The sequence below is a fragment of the Gymnoscopelus microlampas genome (genome assembly GCF_963454915.1).
Source record: "Gymnoscopelus microlampas genome assembly, chromosome: 1".
NCBI classification, from domain to species: domain Eukaryota; kingdom Metazoa; phylum Chordata; class Actinopteri; order Myctophiformes; family Myctophidae; genus Gymnoscopelus; species Gymnoscopelus microlampas.
The window spans coordinates 18,702,658-18,717,657 of NC_139962.1; the positions used below are offsets into that span (position 1 = coordinate 18,702,658).

At 44.3% G+C, this 15,000-nt stretch overlaps 1 protein-coding gene across 1 annotated transcript in view; it reads left to right on the plus strand.

Moving 5' to 3' along the window:
- Positions 1-15,000, plus strand: part of LOC311050480 (protein diaphanous homolog 3-like) — a 380,395-nt gene that overhangs the window by 273,449 nt on the left and 91,946 nt on the right. The window contains exons 27-28 of the mRNA XM_084064564.1: positions 7,961-8,056; positions 8,721-8,786. Of these exons, the coding sequence (XP_083920690.1) occupies positions 7,961-8,056; positions 8,721-8,786 (162 nt within the window). The remainder of the gene's footprint in view (positions 1-7,960; positions 8,057-8,720; positions 8,787-15,000) is intronic.

Consider the following 15,000-nt stretch of genomic DNA (forward strand, 5'->3'; position numbering starts at 1 on the left):
CGTTCACCCCCATTGAGTGAAGTATCTGGGGGCATTAAGCGCTGGTCCTGAATACCACGGTTAAGTCACCTGACTCGCAAGACAGCCCTGTTTGCCTCGACAATGGAAAACGTCACTCCTAGCCTCTTCTGATTAAGTAGATGGCGATTGAAGTTTCACTGGGAGACAGCAGCAGAAGTGCAGGCTGAGGTGGCGGTCCTTGCACTCCCCTTTATTTTTCCCACACTCCTTGTTGTTTTACACCAGATTTCCTTTGAATGCTGCTATCAGTAGGCCAAGGAAGTGAATCCCTCAATATGTTTCACATGTTGTGAACTTATTTGTGTTTTTGTGTGTGAATATTTCCCACATTTTGTGAATTCATAATCTCAGATCCATTGATCCGCCGTCCCTCTATATTTGGGCAAGACTGATTTAATTGTGATGACGTCAAATGTTTTCATGGCGTGGCTCCTAGGGAGCCGAGCCATCTAGGGCAGGGTTTGTGTGCCAAACTGCTGGACCAATCCGCATAAACATTTCTGGTGCACCCTGTCCAAGCAATAACACATATGCATTATTGTATTTAACTGCACAATGGAAGTCAATGGCAGAATGAAACCTTGCTCAAATATGTAGTCATTATGTCTTAGATACGTCGGACGTCAATAGACTGACGTCCGAGGTGTGAAGTCCGAGATCCACATGAAGCCACTCCGTTATTAGACCATGTCTTGTTTTATTAAGTATATTAGAGGACAAACACTGCAGACTGTCGCATGTCAACGTGTAAATCAGGCTTTTTGTTCAATTGCTGTTTTTCGTTCACTGTGCTGAGACTTGGAACGAGGAGTTGACAGTAGACTGGCACGCGGGAGCATGGGAACATGAGGCGGGATAACTGAAGCCTTATTATTCCCTAAATAGACATCACAGAGGCCTGGGTTAGTTCAGCAGCTTGTCTTCATGTTATGAAAGTGTCTATGCACACGTGAACCTAGTTGTGTGTATGCAGCGTGCGTGTGTGTGTGTGTGTGTGTGTGTGTGTGTGTGTGTGTGTGTGTGTGTGTGTGTGTGTGTGTGTGTGTGTGTGTGTGTGTGTGTGTGTGTGTGTGTGTGTGTGTGTGTGTGTGTGTGTGTGTGTGTGAGAGAGAAAGTGAGAGTGTTGGGGTGTGTGCTGCACACTTGTAATGAGAGCTCTGGTCCCAGGTGCGGCAGCATAGAAGAGAGGCAAACTCATTGTGCACATCAAAGCGTCATTCAGTATAGTTCCAGCTTCAAAGATGGGATATACTCCTCTTTCTCTTCCCCGTCATCTGCATCTTCATCTTCCTCCCCCCCCATCCCTCCCTCCCTTCCTTCCTTCCCTCCGTCTGTGCCCTCTTCCACATCGTCCTCGACGCCAACGTTGATGAGTTTAAATCACTCTTCAGAGCCCGTTTCACAGCTATTACTTTTAATAATCCCCGCTTTAGTTTGTGCACTGCCATCAATGTGATCTCTGTAAGTTTATGGCAATGGTGGTTAGTGGGTATAAATATGTCATGATTTGTGGGTGTGGGTGTGGATGGGTGGTTGTCTTTCCTTAAGTTCTATACGTGCCCGTCTGTGGGTTTTGATGAATGTGTAATATTGGACTGGTCTGTGCTCTCATATAATCCTGAGTTGGGAGATCTTAGTGAGTTTTTAGCTGTTGTTGTTTTTGTCCCTCCTTTCACCTCCCTGAGGCTGAGTGAGTGTTTTATGTTCTCCGGGGTTGGAGTCAAACGGAGTTCTACACACACACTGCAGGTTGCAAAGAGATTGATCTGCCGGGTGTGCGTGTCATTTTGTCTGTGTGTGTGTGTTGTGGGGAGCGGAACGCCGCCGCCTGTGATGAATTGCCACAGCGGTGGAGACATATTTGGACGTCGAGGAGCGTTGGTTTTCCTCAGGAATGTTTGCTGCCTGCCTGCTCTGCGTAATGATGAAGAACTAGGTCTGTTTTCAAATGGAGGAGAAGAACAAACTCCCGCAAATGAAAAAAGCCCACATACACACGGTGGAACTCCTCGCTGTTAATTCATCCATTCATCCACCACTTTAACCATGGCGGCCCTAGTTTGGGCATGTCGTTATGGGCAAAAAGGCACATTTTCAACACTGTTATGTGGGGCACGTTAAAAGTATTATTTTGACAATGTTTGAATTGTTTTTGATAAACTGGGCTTAACCCATTAAGACCTGAAGCCGATTTTACAAAATTTGTAGAATTGGCTTCAGGTCTTAATGGGTTAACCCGTTCATACCTGGAATGCACCTGTGTCACGTTTTGATTTGAGCTAAAAAAGCATTGTTTTACACTTTGGCTATTCAAAAATAGCAGATATACAAGCTCATAGCGTGGCACAGAGTGCCGCGCTATGAGCTTGTAGATCTGCTATTTTTGAAAAATCGTGAAAATGTGTGCAAACCTTTGAATATATATACATTTTTTAAAGCGAACCTTTGTAACTCAGATATTTGCCTCTAGGGGTCCCTGGAACAAAACATTTTGAGATGGGGGTCCGTGGCCAAATTCATATTGTTCTGGGGGTCCTTCACAAGTTTAAGAACCACTGATATAGAAACATCCGTTTTTCAGAATACTGTTGGGATTTAGAAGACATTTTGAAAACAGGGCTTAAGTGGTTAAATGAACACTGAGAATTTGACCGTGTCCACCACGGTACAGTTGGCGGGAATGGGGGGGCTGTCGTCGGGGGCCGGGCTGGCAGTGAACTAGGCCATGATGATAACAGCCACAGTGCACAGAGCTTGTGCTTGTGGGGGCCGGGGCATGAAGCTTGGCAGTAGTAGGGTGCCACCAGTGGAACAGCGGAGAGTCCTCCACTCTGGGGACTCTTTGCCCTGGATACTAGGAAGTCTATAGGACGGATGGCTTGCAGTGTGGATAATCCCCCCCACACCGCACACAGCTTGGGATTGTCTGCAGAGAGAGCAGGAGAGAGAAGAAGGCCACAGGCGTCACTGTGAAGATGACTTGCCAGTGTATAAGGCGAGGCGGGTGCCGAGACGAGGCCCCCGCCGTGGAGTTCGGGGCGCAGAGGGAGGAGGATGAGATCAACCGCTAGGGTTATAGTATAGCAGGCCCCGTGGTGGTGGTGCGGCTTGGCTTGGCTTGGCAGCAAGCAAGCAGTCGCAGGTAATAGGCCTCACCGTCGGAGTGAGATTCAGATTGACGGAGATTGAGGAGAGCCCGGGGGCAACTGACAGGGTGTAGGGTAGGCCTCCCCCCGATAAAGAATCGGGGGGGGGGAAACCAGCCAATCCAGGAAGCGATTTATATCCCCCCGCACGGGGAGGATGGAGGGTGACAGGGACAGAGACGGCGAACTCCGTCATCATTAACCCTTTAAGACCCGGAACGCAGCTGTGTCACTTTTTTTGATTTGAGCTAAAAAAAAGCGTTATTTTTTACACTTTGGCTATTCAAAAATAGCAGATCTACAAGCTCGTAGCGCGGCACCGAGTGCCGCGCTACGAGCTTGTAGATCTGCTATTTTTGAAAAATCGTGAAAACTTGTGCAAACCTTTGAATATATGTATTTTTAAAGCCAACATTTTTAATTCAAATCCTTGCTTCTGGGGGGTCCCTGGAACAACATATTTTGAGATGGGGGTCCGCAGCCAAATACATATAATTTTGGGGGTCCTTGACATGAAAATGTTTGAGAACCACTGATACAGAAACACACGTTTTTCAGAATACTTTTGGGATTTAGAAGACATTTGTAGAATCGGCCTCATGTCTTAATGGGTTAATATTTATTCATATAGACAACACTGTCTGGCTCAGGTAAACTGTCGTGCGCATATGGCAACGCGCACACATTCAGATGAGGCACATCATGCTTCACTAGGGTGACAAAGCAAGCTCCCACGAAAATTGGTGTTTCGTTGAGGCGTGATGGATGGAGCTGCTTCGTGCGGTAAATATGGTCGATAAGACAAGCAAATAGCCGAGAGGGATACAAAAGAAGACTTTTTTGTTGACTTTAAAAAGGAATGTGACTTGATGAAGTAAGATCAGAGAATAATGTTGCTGTGTGTGAGCAGAGTTTGTCATAATGGACTCCTGTGTACTTTTTCGACTCCTGTGTACTTTTTTTTTTTTACTATGTATTTTTGGCCCAGACATTTTTTCAAAGGCAGAAAATGAATGTCAACGAAGTTGCGATAACCTCGTTGACATTTGTGAAACCACACAGTATAACCCTCAGTGATTAGCAACCGACTACTTGAAAAAGGTAAGAAAATTGAAAAATCGCTGGCAGTGGGCAAACCTAGCCAGAAATAAGTGTGACAGTGAGAGAGTTACGGTATTATTATTATTATTTTTTTTTTACTTGAACATGACAATTAGTGGCTTTCCTAATTCACTAAGGTGCTGGTGAAGAGTTTTGTGCTGGTGAAGTGAGAGAAAAGAAGCATCAGTTAAAAATTGCGTGTTTGGGTTGTATTTAATTATGTTGGGCACACTGATGTTGGACCGCAAATATTATGGCAGAGGAGCAATGCACCTTTATATCATGGCTGGTGGTCGATGTGGTGAAGGCAATTGTGTCTGCCATACAACGTCTGGGAGAAGCAGGGGTTCATTTATACCCGGCACTACTGTAGATCGCATGGATAGCAGGGTCCACTTCCTCTGTTATCTGCAACGTAGCAGCAGAAACAAAAGAGTCAGTTTGCGGAAACTCTACCGCCCATAGTGAATTATCAGTTTGATTAATGATCCAATTGAATTGAATTAATACATTAACGCTTGCCGTTTGTACAGAATGAAAATGACTAAAGCTTTTCCAAATTTGTGTTGATCTTGCCACTGCTTTGCATGCACACGCACAGTAAAATTCTCAGTGTTAATTTAACTCTAGAGAGTTAAATTAAGCGTCCATTTGGTTATTGGTCAAATGTACACGCAGCCACTCAGTGTGGCTGTCATCTGACGGAGGTCTTTGTAAAGTGATCCAGGACACCAACAAAGGCCTAAGGAGTGGCAAGATCCCTCTTCATTAGTGTGTTTAAATGGACTCCCTGCTTATTCTCTGTAAGTTATCAGTCTTAGTAAACTTACCGCTGAAGTGAAAATGTGGCTACATTACCATTTGTGCTTGTTGCGTGCGTAATGGTCTCTCAAAAATCAATTGCGTTTGAACACATTTTATCATCAAAGGGCACTGCACCAAAATATGCACTTCAGATGAATCCTTCATACCGTGGCTCAGCTGACCTGTTAAGGCAATAAATTATAGGCTATACTTACAGGTTATACCGTAATAGATAGGCAGTGAGTGCCGACGTCCGTGCGTCTGGTTGGTACAGCTTTGGAAAAGTTGATGAAACATTTCGGAGAATATTTTAGTCTCCTCATAGAGCTATTCAGTTCAAGTATATATATATAAAAATATATATGCAGGTCCACTGTTATTTACCATGTAGGTGTGGTTAAGCCTGTGTTTCACTGGGGTTTGACAAAGAATTGGAAGGAGTGAGAAAAACACACACTACTTCAATCAGAGCAATGTCCTCCTGTCTCTCTCTAAATCAATGGCGGGACCAGGCAATCACACCGTGGCTGAGGCCACAGCTTGCTTCAAATTGGGGCCAATGAAGATGGGGTGTGTAGCGGCTATTTGCAGCAGCAAAAAAATGGAGGACGACGAAAGTGCAAGGGAGTTGGTGGGGCAAGACGTGGAATTTGTGTTAGATTTGGTGGATGCACAACACATTTTCCATCAACGCTAAAAGCAATGATGTGAACATTCATCCATCTGCCTCTGAGCTCCACACTGTAGAATGTTCAATGTTAATAGAAGAGACAGCGTACGAATGTAGTTTTTGTACACTCCCTCGCAGTTACACAATGGATGGAATAACAGTGACGATTTCACTGTGTAGAAGGTGTGCCTTTGAATAGAGCCACGTTAACCCTTTGAGACCGGGAACGCATCTGTGTGTCATTGTAAGATTTATTTGGCCATTCAGAAAATTGCAGATCTACAAGCTCATAGCGCGGCACCAAGTATTTTAGAAAAATAGTGAAAATTTGTGCAAACCTTTGAATATATTTATTTTAAAGCAAACATGTTTAACTCATGTTACAACTTCTGGTGGTCCCTGGAACAAAATATTTTGAAATGGGGGTCCACGGCCAAAGACAAAAAAAAAAAAACTGTTAGGATCTAGAAGGCATTTGTAGAATCCCCCAGAACCAAAGATTTGAGTTACAAACGTTCGCTTTAAAAATATATATATTAAAAGATTTGCACACATTTTCACGATATTTTTTTTCCAAAATAGCAGATCTACAAGCTCATAGCGCGGCACTCGCTGCCGCGCTATGAGCTTGTATATCTGCTATTTTTGAATAGCCAAAGAAATAAAAAAAAATACACGCAGATGCGTTCCCGGTCTTAATGGGTTAAATGAAATGGTTATGGCAAGAAGTGGATAGACATTTATCACACGCACGCTCATGTACTTGAATGCCTAAACATTATGTATTTTAAAACATTTATTTGTAGAATAAATAGCCCGCTCATTCTTTGTGATGGTTTGGAAAAAAGCTGCTTTATCGGGTAGATAGGATAGGAACGCTGGATAAGGCTACAAACGCACACCACTCTTGTACATGACAACTAGCTACAACAATAAACTTTTTGCCTGACAGTTTATACTGTATGTGTCCCTGAACATTTCCTTGTACGCGTTTTATCCCCCCCCCCATCCATTGAAGGCTGTTTCCACTGCAAATCACTGGCCCAGGTTCATCATTCTGCCTCAGGTGTCAGGGCCAGGTTCCCCAGCCAGTGCCAGCACAGGGCATGATTTAAATGTCAGCCACAATTTTTTTCCCTCTCTATTTATCAATGCATTTATTTTTTTCTGTTTTATGCCCTCATGAAGGTGGGGGGGGGGGGGTTGTTAGTTTTGCCTGAAGCTTATAAGCCCAATATCTCCTCTGGCCAACTGGAAATTCGTCTTTGGATGAGTGGTGGATACTTGGTTTACCACGGGGAGACCCAAGTTGTGTTACATGCGTGTTTTTATGTCATGAAACGTTAAAAAATATATAATATTAATCCCATACCTTCTGACCGACTTGTGTTTGTGTGCCACTCCTTAGATCATTGGTTCTCAAAGTGGGGTCCGGGGACCCCCAGGGGTCCTTGAGGGAGTTCCAGGGGGTCCCCAGCTAAATGATAGTATAGGCACCAAATGGACCCTTATGGGTCTGTAACTCTGAGAGTGTACAAATGGAACCAAATGGACCCGTTAGGGTCCATTTGGTTCCATTTGTACACTCTCAGAGTTAAATTAACACAAATTTTACAACATAAATTGGGCTCCCAAATATAGAAGTGCCATTAAATGGAGGTCCGTAGCCTAATGCATGTCAAACTGGGGGTCCTTGAGATTAAAATGGTTGAAAATCACTGCGAGAGCCGTATAGTCTTCTCTTATGAGGGTCCTGGGCATATCTTTTCAAATGGGGGTCCGCAGGCTAATAATAACTGTCAATTTGGGGGTCCTTGACCTGAAAAAGTTTGAGAACCACTGCCTTAGATCACTATACTTTTCCCTATATACTAAAGTCCACGACCATGGTTGGTCGCTTCATTATTCAATGTGCGTTATTGGTCAACCGCAGCAGCGCCTCAAGTCAGATAGTGGACACTGTTCTACCGGGCTAATGGAGGCACATGGAAGATGTATGTGCCAGTTAAACAGCTTGGCCTGCTTTTCAAATCGCCTGCTATTAACTGGTAATACAGCGGCGCCCACTGCCGTACGCCTCTAATCGTACCAATTGCTATGGCAACCCTCGTGACTTATATAAATTTCACCTTATCTGATGTTTTTCCCCCATTTTCCATTTCTCTCTCTCTCTCTCTCGCTCTCTCTCTCTCTCTCTCTCTCCCTCCCCCCTTTCCAGAGAATGGTGAGACAGGCGTGATGGATAGTTTGCTGGAGGCCCTACAGTCAGGTGCTGCCTTCAGAGACCGCAGGAAGAGAGCGCCGAGACCAAAAGGTGAGTCTTGTAGTCTTTGCCTACACACACACACACACACACACACACACGCCTGGGTACCACATGCTTTTCACACAGAAGGGAACTCATATGCAGCCTATGGTGTTGCTAATGATACTAAATGAAGGCTCTGTTCCAATCTGGTCAAACAGAGTCAGGGTTGCTGATATTGTGCATGTTGGCTCACTGGAAACACTCTGCTACACCAGTGGGTCTAAAGTTGGGGTCCAGGGACCCTCATGGGCTTCCAAATGGCCCCTTGCGGGTGTGTAACTCTTGAGAGTGTACAAATGGAACCAAATGGACCCGTAAGGGTCCATTTGGTTCCATTTGTACACTCTCAAGAGTTATGGGGGTCGTGGAAACCACTGTACTACACTAAATGGAACAGAGCCTTCATTAGTATCATTGTTAACACCTGTGAAGGAAGTGATACTATGGCTGCTGTGCACGGAGCCTATTACTCGTCTGCCTATGTGTACCGTCCAACGTGGCAGCATTACGAAGACCTTGAAAAAACACCTATAAACATACAGCCATGAGCACACCGCCCTCTCTCTCTCTCTCTCGCTTGCTCTTCCGTCCCCCCCTCCATCCGTGGAAGATCTCTGTGATCTCTCTGAGTGAGTGTGTGTGTGTCCACTTGCTCTCCTTCCCTACACAGATGGCCAGCAGCAGACCATCATCAGTCCAGGTTCCTTCCGCCAGGTTCTCAGGCCGGTTAACCATGGTAAAGCATGAATATAATATTAAAAACGGGTTCCAAAATGCTGTCTGTCCACAACAACAACAAGCATGCTGCTGAGCTCTGTTTATCTGCCCGTTGGAAAATCGCATTAAACGCTCCGCGCCTCCTCCAGCTTAACCGCATTCTGCTTTAACTCTTTAAGACCGGGAACGCATCTGTGTGTCATTTTTTAGATTCCATTGGGCTATTCAAAAATAGCAGATATGCAAGTGCATGTATGAGCTTGTAGATCTGCTTTTTTTCTTTTTGAAAAATCATGAAAAGTTGTGCAAATATTTGAAATTTTTCTTTACATTTGTAACTCAAAATCTTTGCTTCTGGGGGTTCCTGGAACTAAATATTTTACAAATGTTCGCTTTAAGAAATATATAATCCAAGATTTTGCCACGAATGTTAAGGATTTTTCAAAAAATAGCAGATCTACAAGCTCATATCTGCTATTTTTGAATAGCCAAAGAAATCAAAATATGACACTCAGATGCATTTCCGGTCTTAATGGCTTAAACTCCCTTTGACATCTCAAATGTCCTGCTTTTTTATTTTGTCCGTCAACTGAGCTTTCTCGAGACGCCCTTCACCTTCTTGTGACCTTGATGGTGTGTTGGCGTGCATTTGCCTGTGTGCGTGCTGTGCTTTTGTCTCGGGCCTTTGTTAACCCGCCCGTTGGCATACTAATTACAGCACAATTACTAGGTTGTCTTGCATTATTCATTCTCGTGGAGAGATTTTTTTTTTTTTTTTGTGTGCAGGCTTTAGCCCGGTGCAAAGATAAACAATGGCGTTCTGGTCTTGTCAGAGGTTTTTCTATGATCATTAGCGTGGCACTTAACCCTTTAAGGCCGGGAACGAACGCATCCGTGTGTAATGTTTGAGATTTCTTTGGGCTATTCAAAAATAGCAGATATACAAGCTCATAGCACGGCACCGAGTGCCGCGCTATGAGCTTGTAGATCTGCTATTTTTTGAAAAAAAACATGAAAATTTGTGCAAATATTTGATTTTTTTTTTTTTAAGCAGACATTTGTAACTCAAGTCGTTGCTTCCGGGTGTCCCTGGAACTAAACATTTTACAAATGTTTGCTTTAAAAAAATATGTATTCCAAGACAAAACGTTTTTTTTTTCAAAAATAGCAGATGAGCTTGTATATCTGCTGTTTTTGAATAGCCCAAATAAATCTAAAAAACTACACACAAGATGCGTTCCCCGGTCTTAATGGGTTAAAAAATTAAGCTGTAACCCTATTACCTTATATTGCTTGTAATTGGAATCCCTATGGCCTGGGCACACAGGCATGCATGTATAAAATGACTCGCACACACTCCATCCACCCACATCACTGATGGCAGTGATAAAGGGGGCTGTGCTCCGCTGTTCTGCTCTGACTTATCTGAAATTAGATTGGAGAGGGAAGAAGAGGGAGGGGGGAGGGGGAGGGAGGAGAACGACAGATAAAAGAGGAGGAGGTGGGAGGTGGGAGGAGGGGGGGGAAAGGAATGGTGTGAGGCGTGAAGGAAGGAGTAGTTAGAGGAGAGGGGTCAAACAAAAGAATGATGGGAGAGAGGGGGAAGAAGAGATAGCGGTACGAGGAAGGTGCGCCGAGATGCGTGCGCGCGTGTGTGTGTGTGTGTGTGTGTGTGTTTGTGTGTGTGCGCGTGTGTGTGTGAGATGGAGTCGCAGCGAGGTTGGGGAAATTCGAGGGTGATGGCGATAGACTGTGAGAGAGAGAGAGAGCAAAGCTGCAGATACTTATTACTTAACGAGTCACGGCTGCCCCGTGCTTTTGGGGTGTGGACCGTGTGCCCCGGTGTGATCCATCATAGGTTGTTTTGCAACCGCAACCACTGTGCCAACTCACACACACACGGCTTCCCTCTCGCTCGTCCCTCAAACAACAAAAAAAAAAGAAATGAAGGGCACGGGGCGTCCCCCCCCCCCCCCCCCGGTGTGTTTAGACCAGAGAGGTCGCTAGATGGCCCCTGCCACCTCCACCAGCCACCCCCCACCCCCGCTGGCATCGTCAGACACAGCCCTGTTGACTAATAAAGCTTCAGCTTTTGTCACTGCAGGCCTCTCCTCTCCTTTCTGCCAGCCCTCCCAGAGCAAACACAGCTAATTACTTCCCCTCTGCCCAGCCCCACCAGCAGCACCAGCTTAGCCCTCTCAATGCCCATTCATCTTCATTCCCCACCTCTCTGCCATCTGCCTCTTAACCCACTACGACCGGGAAACGCTATCTGTGTAACCACTTTTAACCATTATTTTGTACTATTCAAAAATAGTATGAGCTTGTAGATCTGCTATTTTTGAAAAATCTTGTGAATTTGTGCAAATATTTGAATATATATATATTTTTAAGCAAACTCAAATCTGTGCTTCTGGGGGTCCCTGGGGCCAAATACATATAATTTTGGGAGGTCCATGACATGAAAAGGTTCGAGAACCACTGATTATAGCGACAACGTTTTTTTTCAAAAAACTGTTAGGATTTAGAAGACATTTTATAGAATCCCCCAGAAGCAAAGATTTGAGTTACAAACGTTCACTTTTAAATCGATATCATTTCAAAGATGTGCACACATTTTCAAGATTTTTCAAAAAAATAGCAGATATACAAGCTCATAGCGCGGCACTCGGTGCCGCGCTATGAGCTTGTGTATCTGCTATTTTTTGAATAGCCCAAAGAAGTATAAGACAATGGTTAAAGTGGTTAAAATGTTTAAATGACCCACAGATGCGTTCCCGGTCTAAACGGGTTAAATAACACTCCACCTCATCTCTCCTCCTCCCTCCCCAAGTTCTCTCTATCCTCTCCTGGCCTGACAAAGGCCCTGCCCAAACATAATTACCTGTTATTGGTATGGAGCTTGTTCTCCGCCCGTCGCAGATCCCCTTTCCCTCTTCCTCCTCCTCCCTGCAGTCTCCTGTGTGGATCACACAGGCCCTTAATTGTCCCGAGTTCAGGCGGCAGAGTGAGTGAAACCCCCAGGACGCTGCCCGTCCGGCGCCAGTGCTGGAAAAAGTACTCAAATTCTTTACCTAAGTAAAGGTACCAATACTGCAATATAAAAATACTCTGTTACAAGTAAAAAGTCCAGAATTCAACATGTGCTTGAGTAAAAGTACAGAAGTATTGGCATCAAAATGTACCAACAGTAAAAGTACTGAATATTTGAAAATAGCAGATCGACAAGCTCACAACGCGTCGCGATGCGACGCGTTGTGAGCTTGTAGATCTGCTATGTATAAAATAGGGCTAAAGTGGTTAATTTATGTTTCATTATATCATAATTTGTATCTGAAAAGTAACCAGTAACTACAGTTTTCAAATAATTGTAGTGGAGTAAAAGTACAATAATTGCCTCTGAGATGTAGTGGAGTAAAAGTACAATAATTGCCTCTGAGATGTAGTGGAGTAAAAGTACAATAATTGCCTCTGAGATGTAGTGGAGTAGAAGTACAATAATTGCCTCTGAGATGTAGTGGAGTAAAAGTACAATAATTGCCTCTGAGATGTAGTGGAGTAAAAGTACAATAATTGCCTCTGAGATGTAGTGGAGTAAAAGTACAATAATTGCCTCTGAGATGTAGTGGAGTAAAAGTACAATAAGAGATGTAGTGGAGTAAAAGTACAATAATTTCCTCTGAGATGTAGTGGAGTAAAAGTACAATAATTGCCTCTGAGATGTAGTGGAGTAAAAGTACAATAATTGCCTCTGAGATGTAGTGGAGTAGAAGTACAATAATTGCCTCTGAGATGTAGTGGAGTAAAAGTACAATAATTGCCTCTGAGATGTAGTGGAGTAAAAGTACAATAATTGCCTCTGAGATGTAGTGGAGTAAAAGTACAATAATTGCCTCTGAGATGTAGTGGAGTAAAAGTACAATAAGAGATGTAGTGGAGTAAAAGTACAATAATTTCCTCTGAGATGTAGTGGAGTAAAAGTACAATAATTGCCTCTGAGATGTAGTGGAGTAAAAGTACAATAATTGCCTCTGAGATGTAGTGGAGTAAAAGTACACTAATTGCCTCTGAGATGTAGTGGAGTAGAAGTACAATAATTGCCTCTGAGATGTAGTGGAGTAGAAGTAAGTGGAAGTAAGTGGAGTGGAAATACTCAAGTAAAGTACAAGCACCTCAAAATTGTACTTCAGTACAGTGCATAAGTACATGTACTTAGTTACTTCCCACCACTGCCCGTCGCGGGGAGGGAGGGAGACGGTGAAGTTTAGTCAGCAGCACTTGCGGTAAAACAGCTGCTTTTTTTATTGAAACCCCGCCCCTGCCCCCACCCCATCCACACACACACACACACATATACACACACACGCACACACACACACACACACACACACACACACACACACACGCACACAAATACACACACACACACACACACACACACGCACACACACACACGCACACACACGCATATAGTGTGCTCCCACTGCTGTAAATACCCTTTAATAATTGATCTCCGGGGTGTTTGCTGCACTCCAGTGGAGCAGCAAAGAGAATTAAAAGCGTAACATCTGTGCCAGGAGATAGTGTAATTAGCGGGCGGGGTGAGCGTGTTCTGAATGGTCAGTACTGGAGGAGCATGTTGTAGGTATGGTGTAGATATTAGCGCCTGGGGAGACTCGGGGAACATCGGGGGCATGTGGTCTGCGGGGACCAATCAGCCGGCAAGACAGATTGTAGCTCCCCCCCCAACCGGCTGACTGTGTAGCACTAGATAGATATATATACGTATAGGAGGCTATATACAGCATAAGACTTCACTGCAGAATGCTTTTTCAGTGTGGGGCCGTGTTGTTGTCAGTGGTGGAAAGTAACTAAGTACATTTACTTAAGTACTGTACTTAAGTAAAACGTTGAGGTATGTGTACTTTACTTGAGTATTTCCAATTTCCAATACTTTTACTTCTACTCCACTACATCTCAGAGGTACATTTTTTACTTTTACTCCACTACAATTATTTGAAAACTTTAGTTACTTTTCATATATAAATTATTATATTATAAGACATACATTAACCACTTTGTTAAGCTCACAAGCTCACAACGCGTCGCGATGCGACGCGTTGTGAGCTTGTGGATCTGCCATTTTCAAACATTTTAGTACCTTTACTTTTGGTACTTTAAGTACGTTTTGATACCAATACTTTTGTACTTTTACTCAAGTAAATTTTGAATTCCGGATTTTTGCTTGTAACAGAGTACTTCTACATTGCAGTGTTGATACTTTTACTTAAGTAAAACAAACATTTGAGTACTTGTACCACCACTGGTTGGTGTTTGCTGTGTGGTCTGTGTTGTCGTTTGCCATGTGGTCTGTGTTGTCGTTTTCCATGTGGTCTGTGTTGTCGTTTTCCATGTGGTCTGTGTTGTCGTTTTCCATGTGGTCTGTGTTGTCGTTTTCCATGTGGTCTGTGTTGTCGTTTTCCATGTGGTCTGTGTTGTCGTTTTCCATGTGGTCTGTGTTGTCGTTTTCCATGTGGTCTGTGTTGTCGTTTTCCATGTGGTCTGTGTTGTCGTTTTCCATGTGGTCTGTGTTGTCGTTTTCCATGTGGTCTGTGTTGTCGTTTTCCATGTGGTCTGTGTTGTCGTTTTCCATGTGGTCTGTGTTGTCGTTTTCCATGTGGTCTGTGTTGTCGTTTTCCATGTGGTCTGTGTTGTCGTTTTCCATGTGGTCTGTGTTGTCGTTTTCCATGTGGTCTGTGTTGTCGTTTGCAATGATACGGTTCAGTAAGAGGGTTGTAAATGTCTAGCAGCAGGAAGCACTATTCTCTACGCCTTTTGGCGCGGCCTGCTAAAAAATGTCTGGACCGTTGCCCTCTGTCTGCTCTGTGGTTGTTTTGCCTGCTCCACTGTGTGTGTAAAGACATGGTCCATCCCTCCCTCCCTCCCCTACTCCCCTCCTCCTCCTCCTCCTCCTCCTCCTCCTCCTCCTCCTCCTCCTCCTCCTCCTCCGTCTGAACTGGCCTCACCGTCCGCCGTCACTGTCCTTTTGTCTTCTCCTCTCCCCTATCTTCACCTCGGCTCAGCGCACTTCAACTTGAGCCAGCAGTTAAGGTGTTTAGCTGGGTCTGCAGTCTCCCTCTGCTCACACAGGCGTACACACACACACACACACACACACACACACACACACACGTTTGTATTACTATACTTGTGAGGACATCAACGCTTTAGGA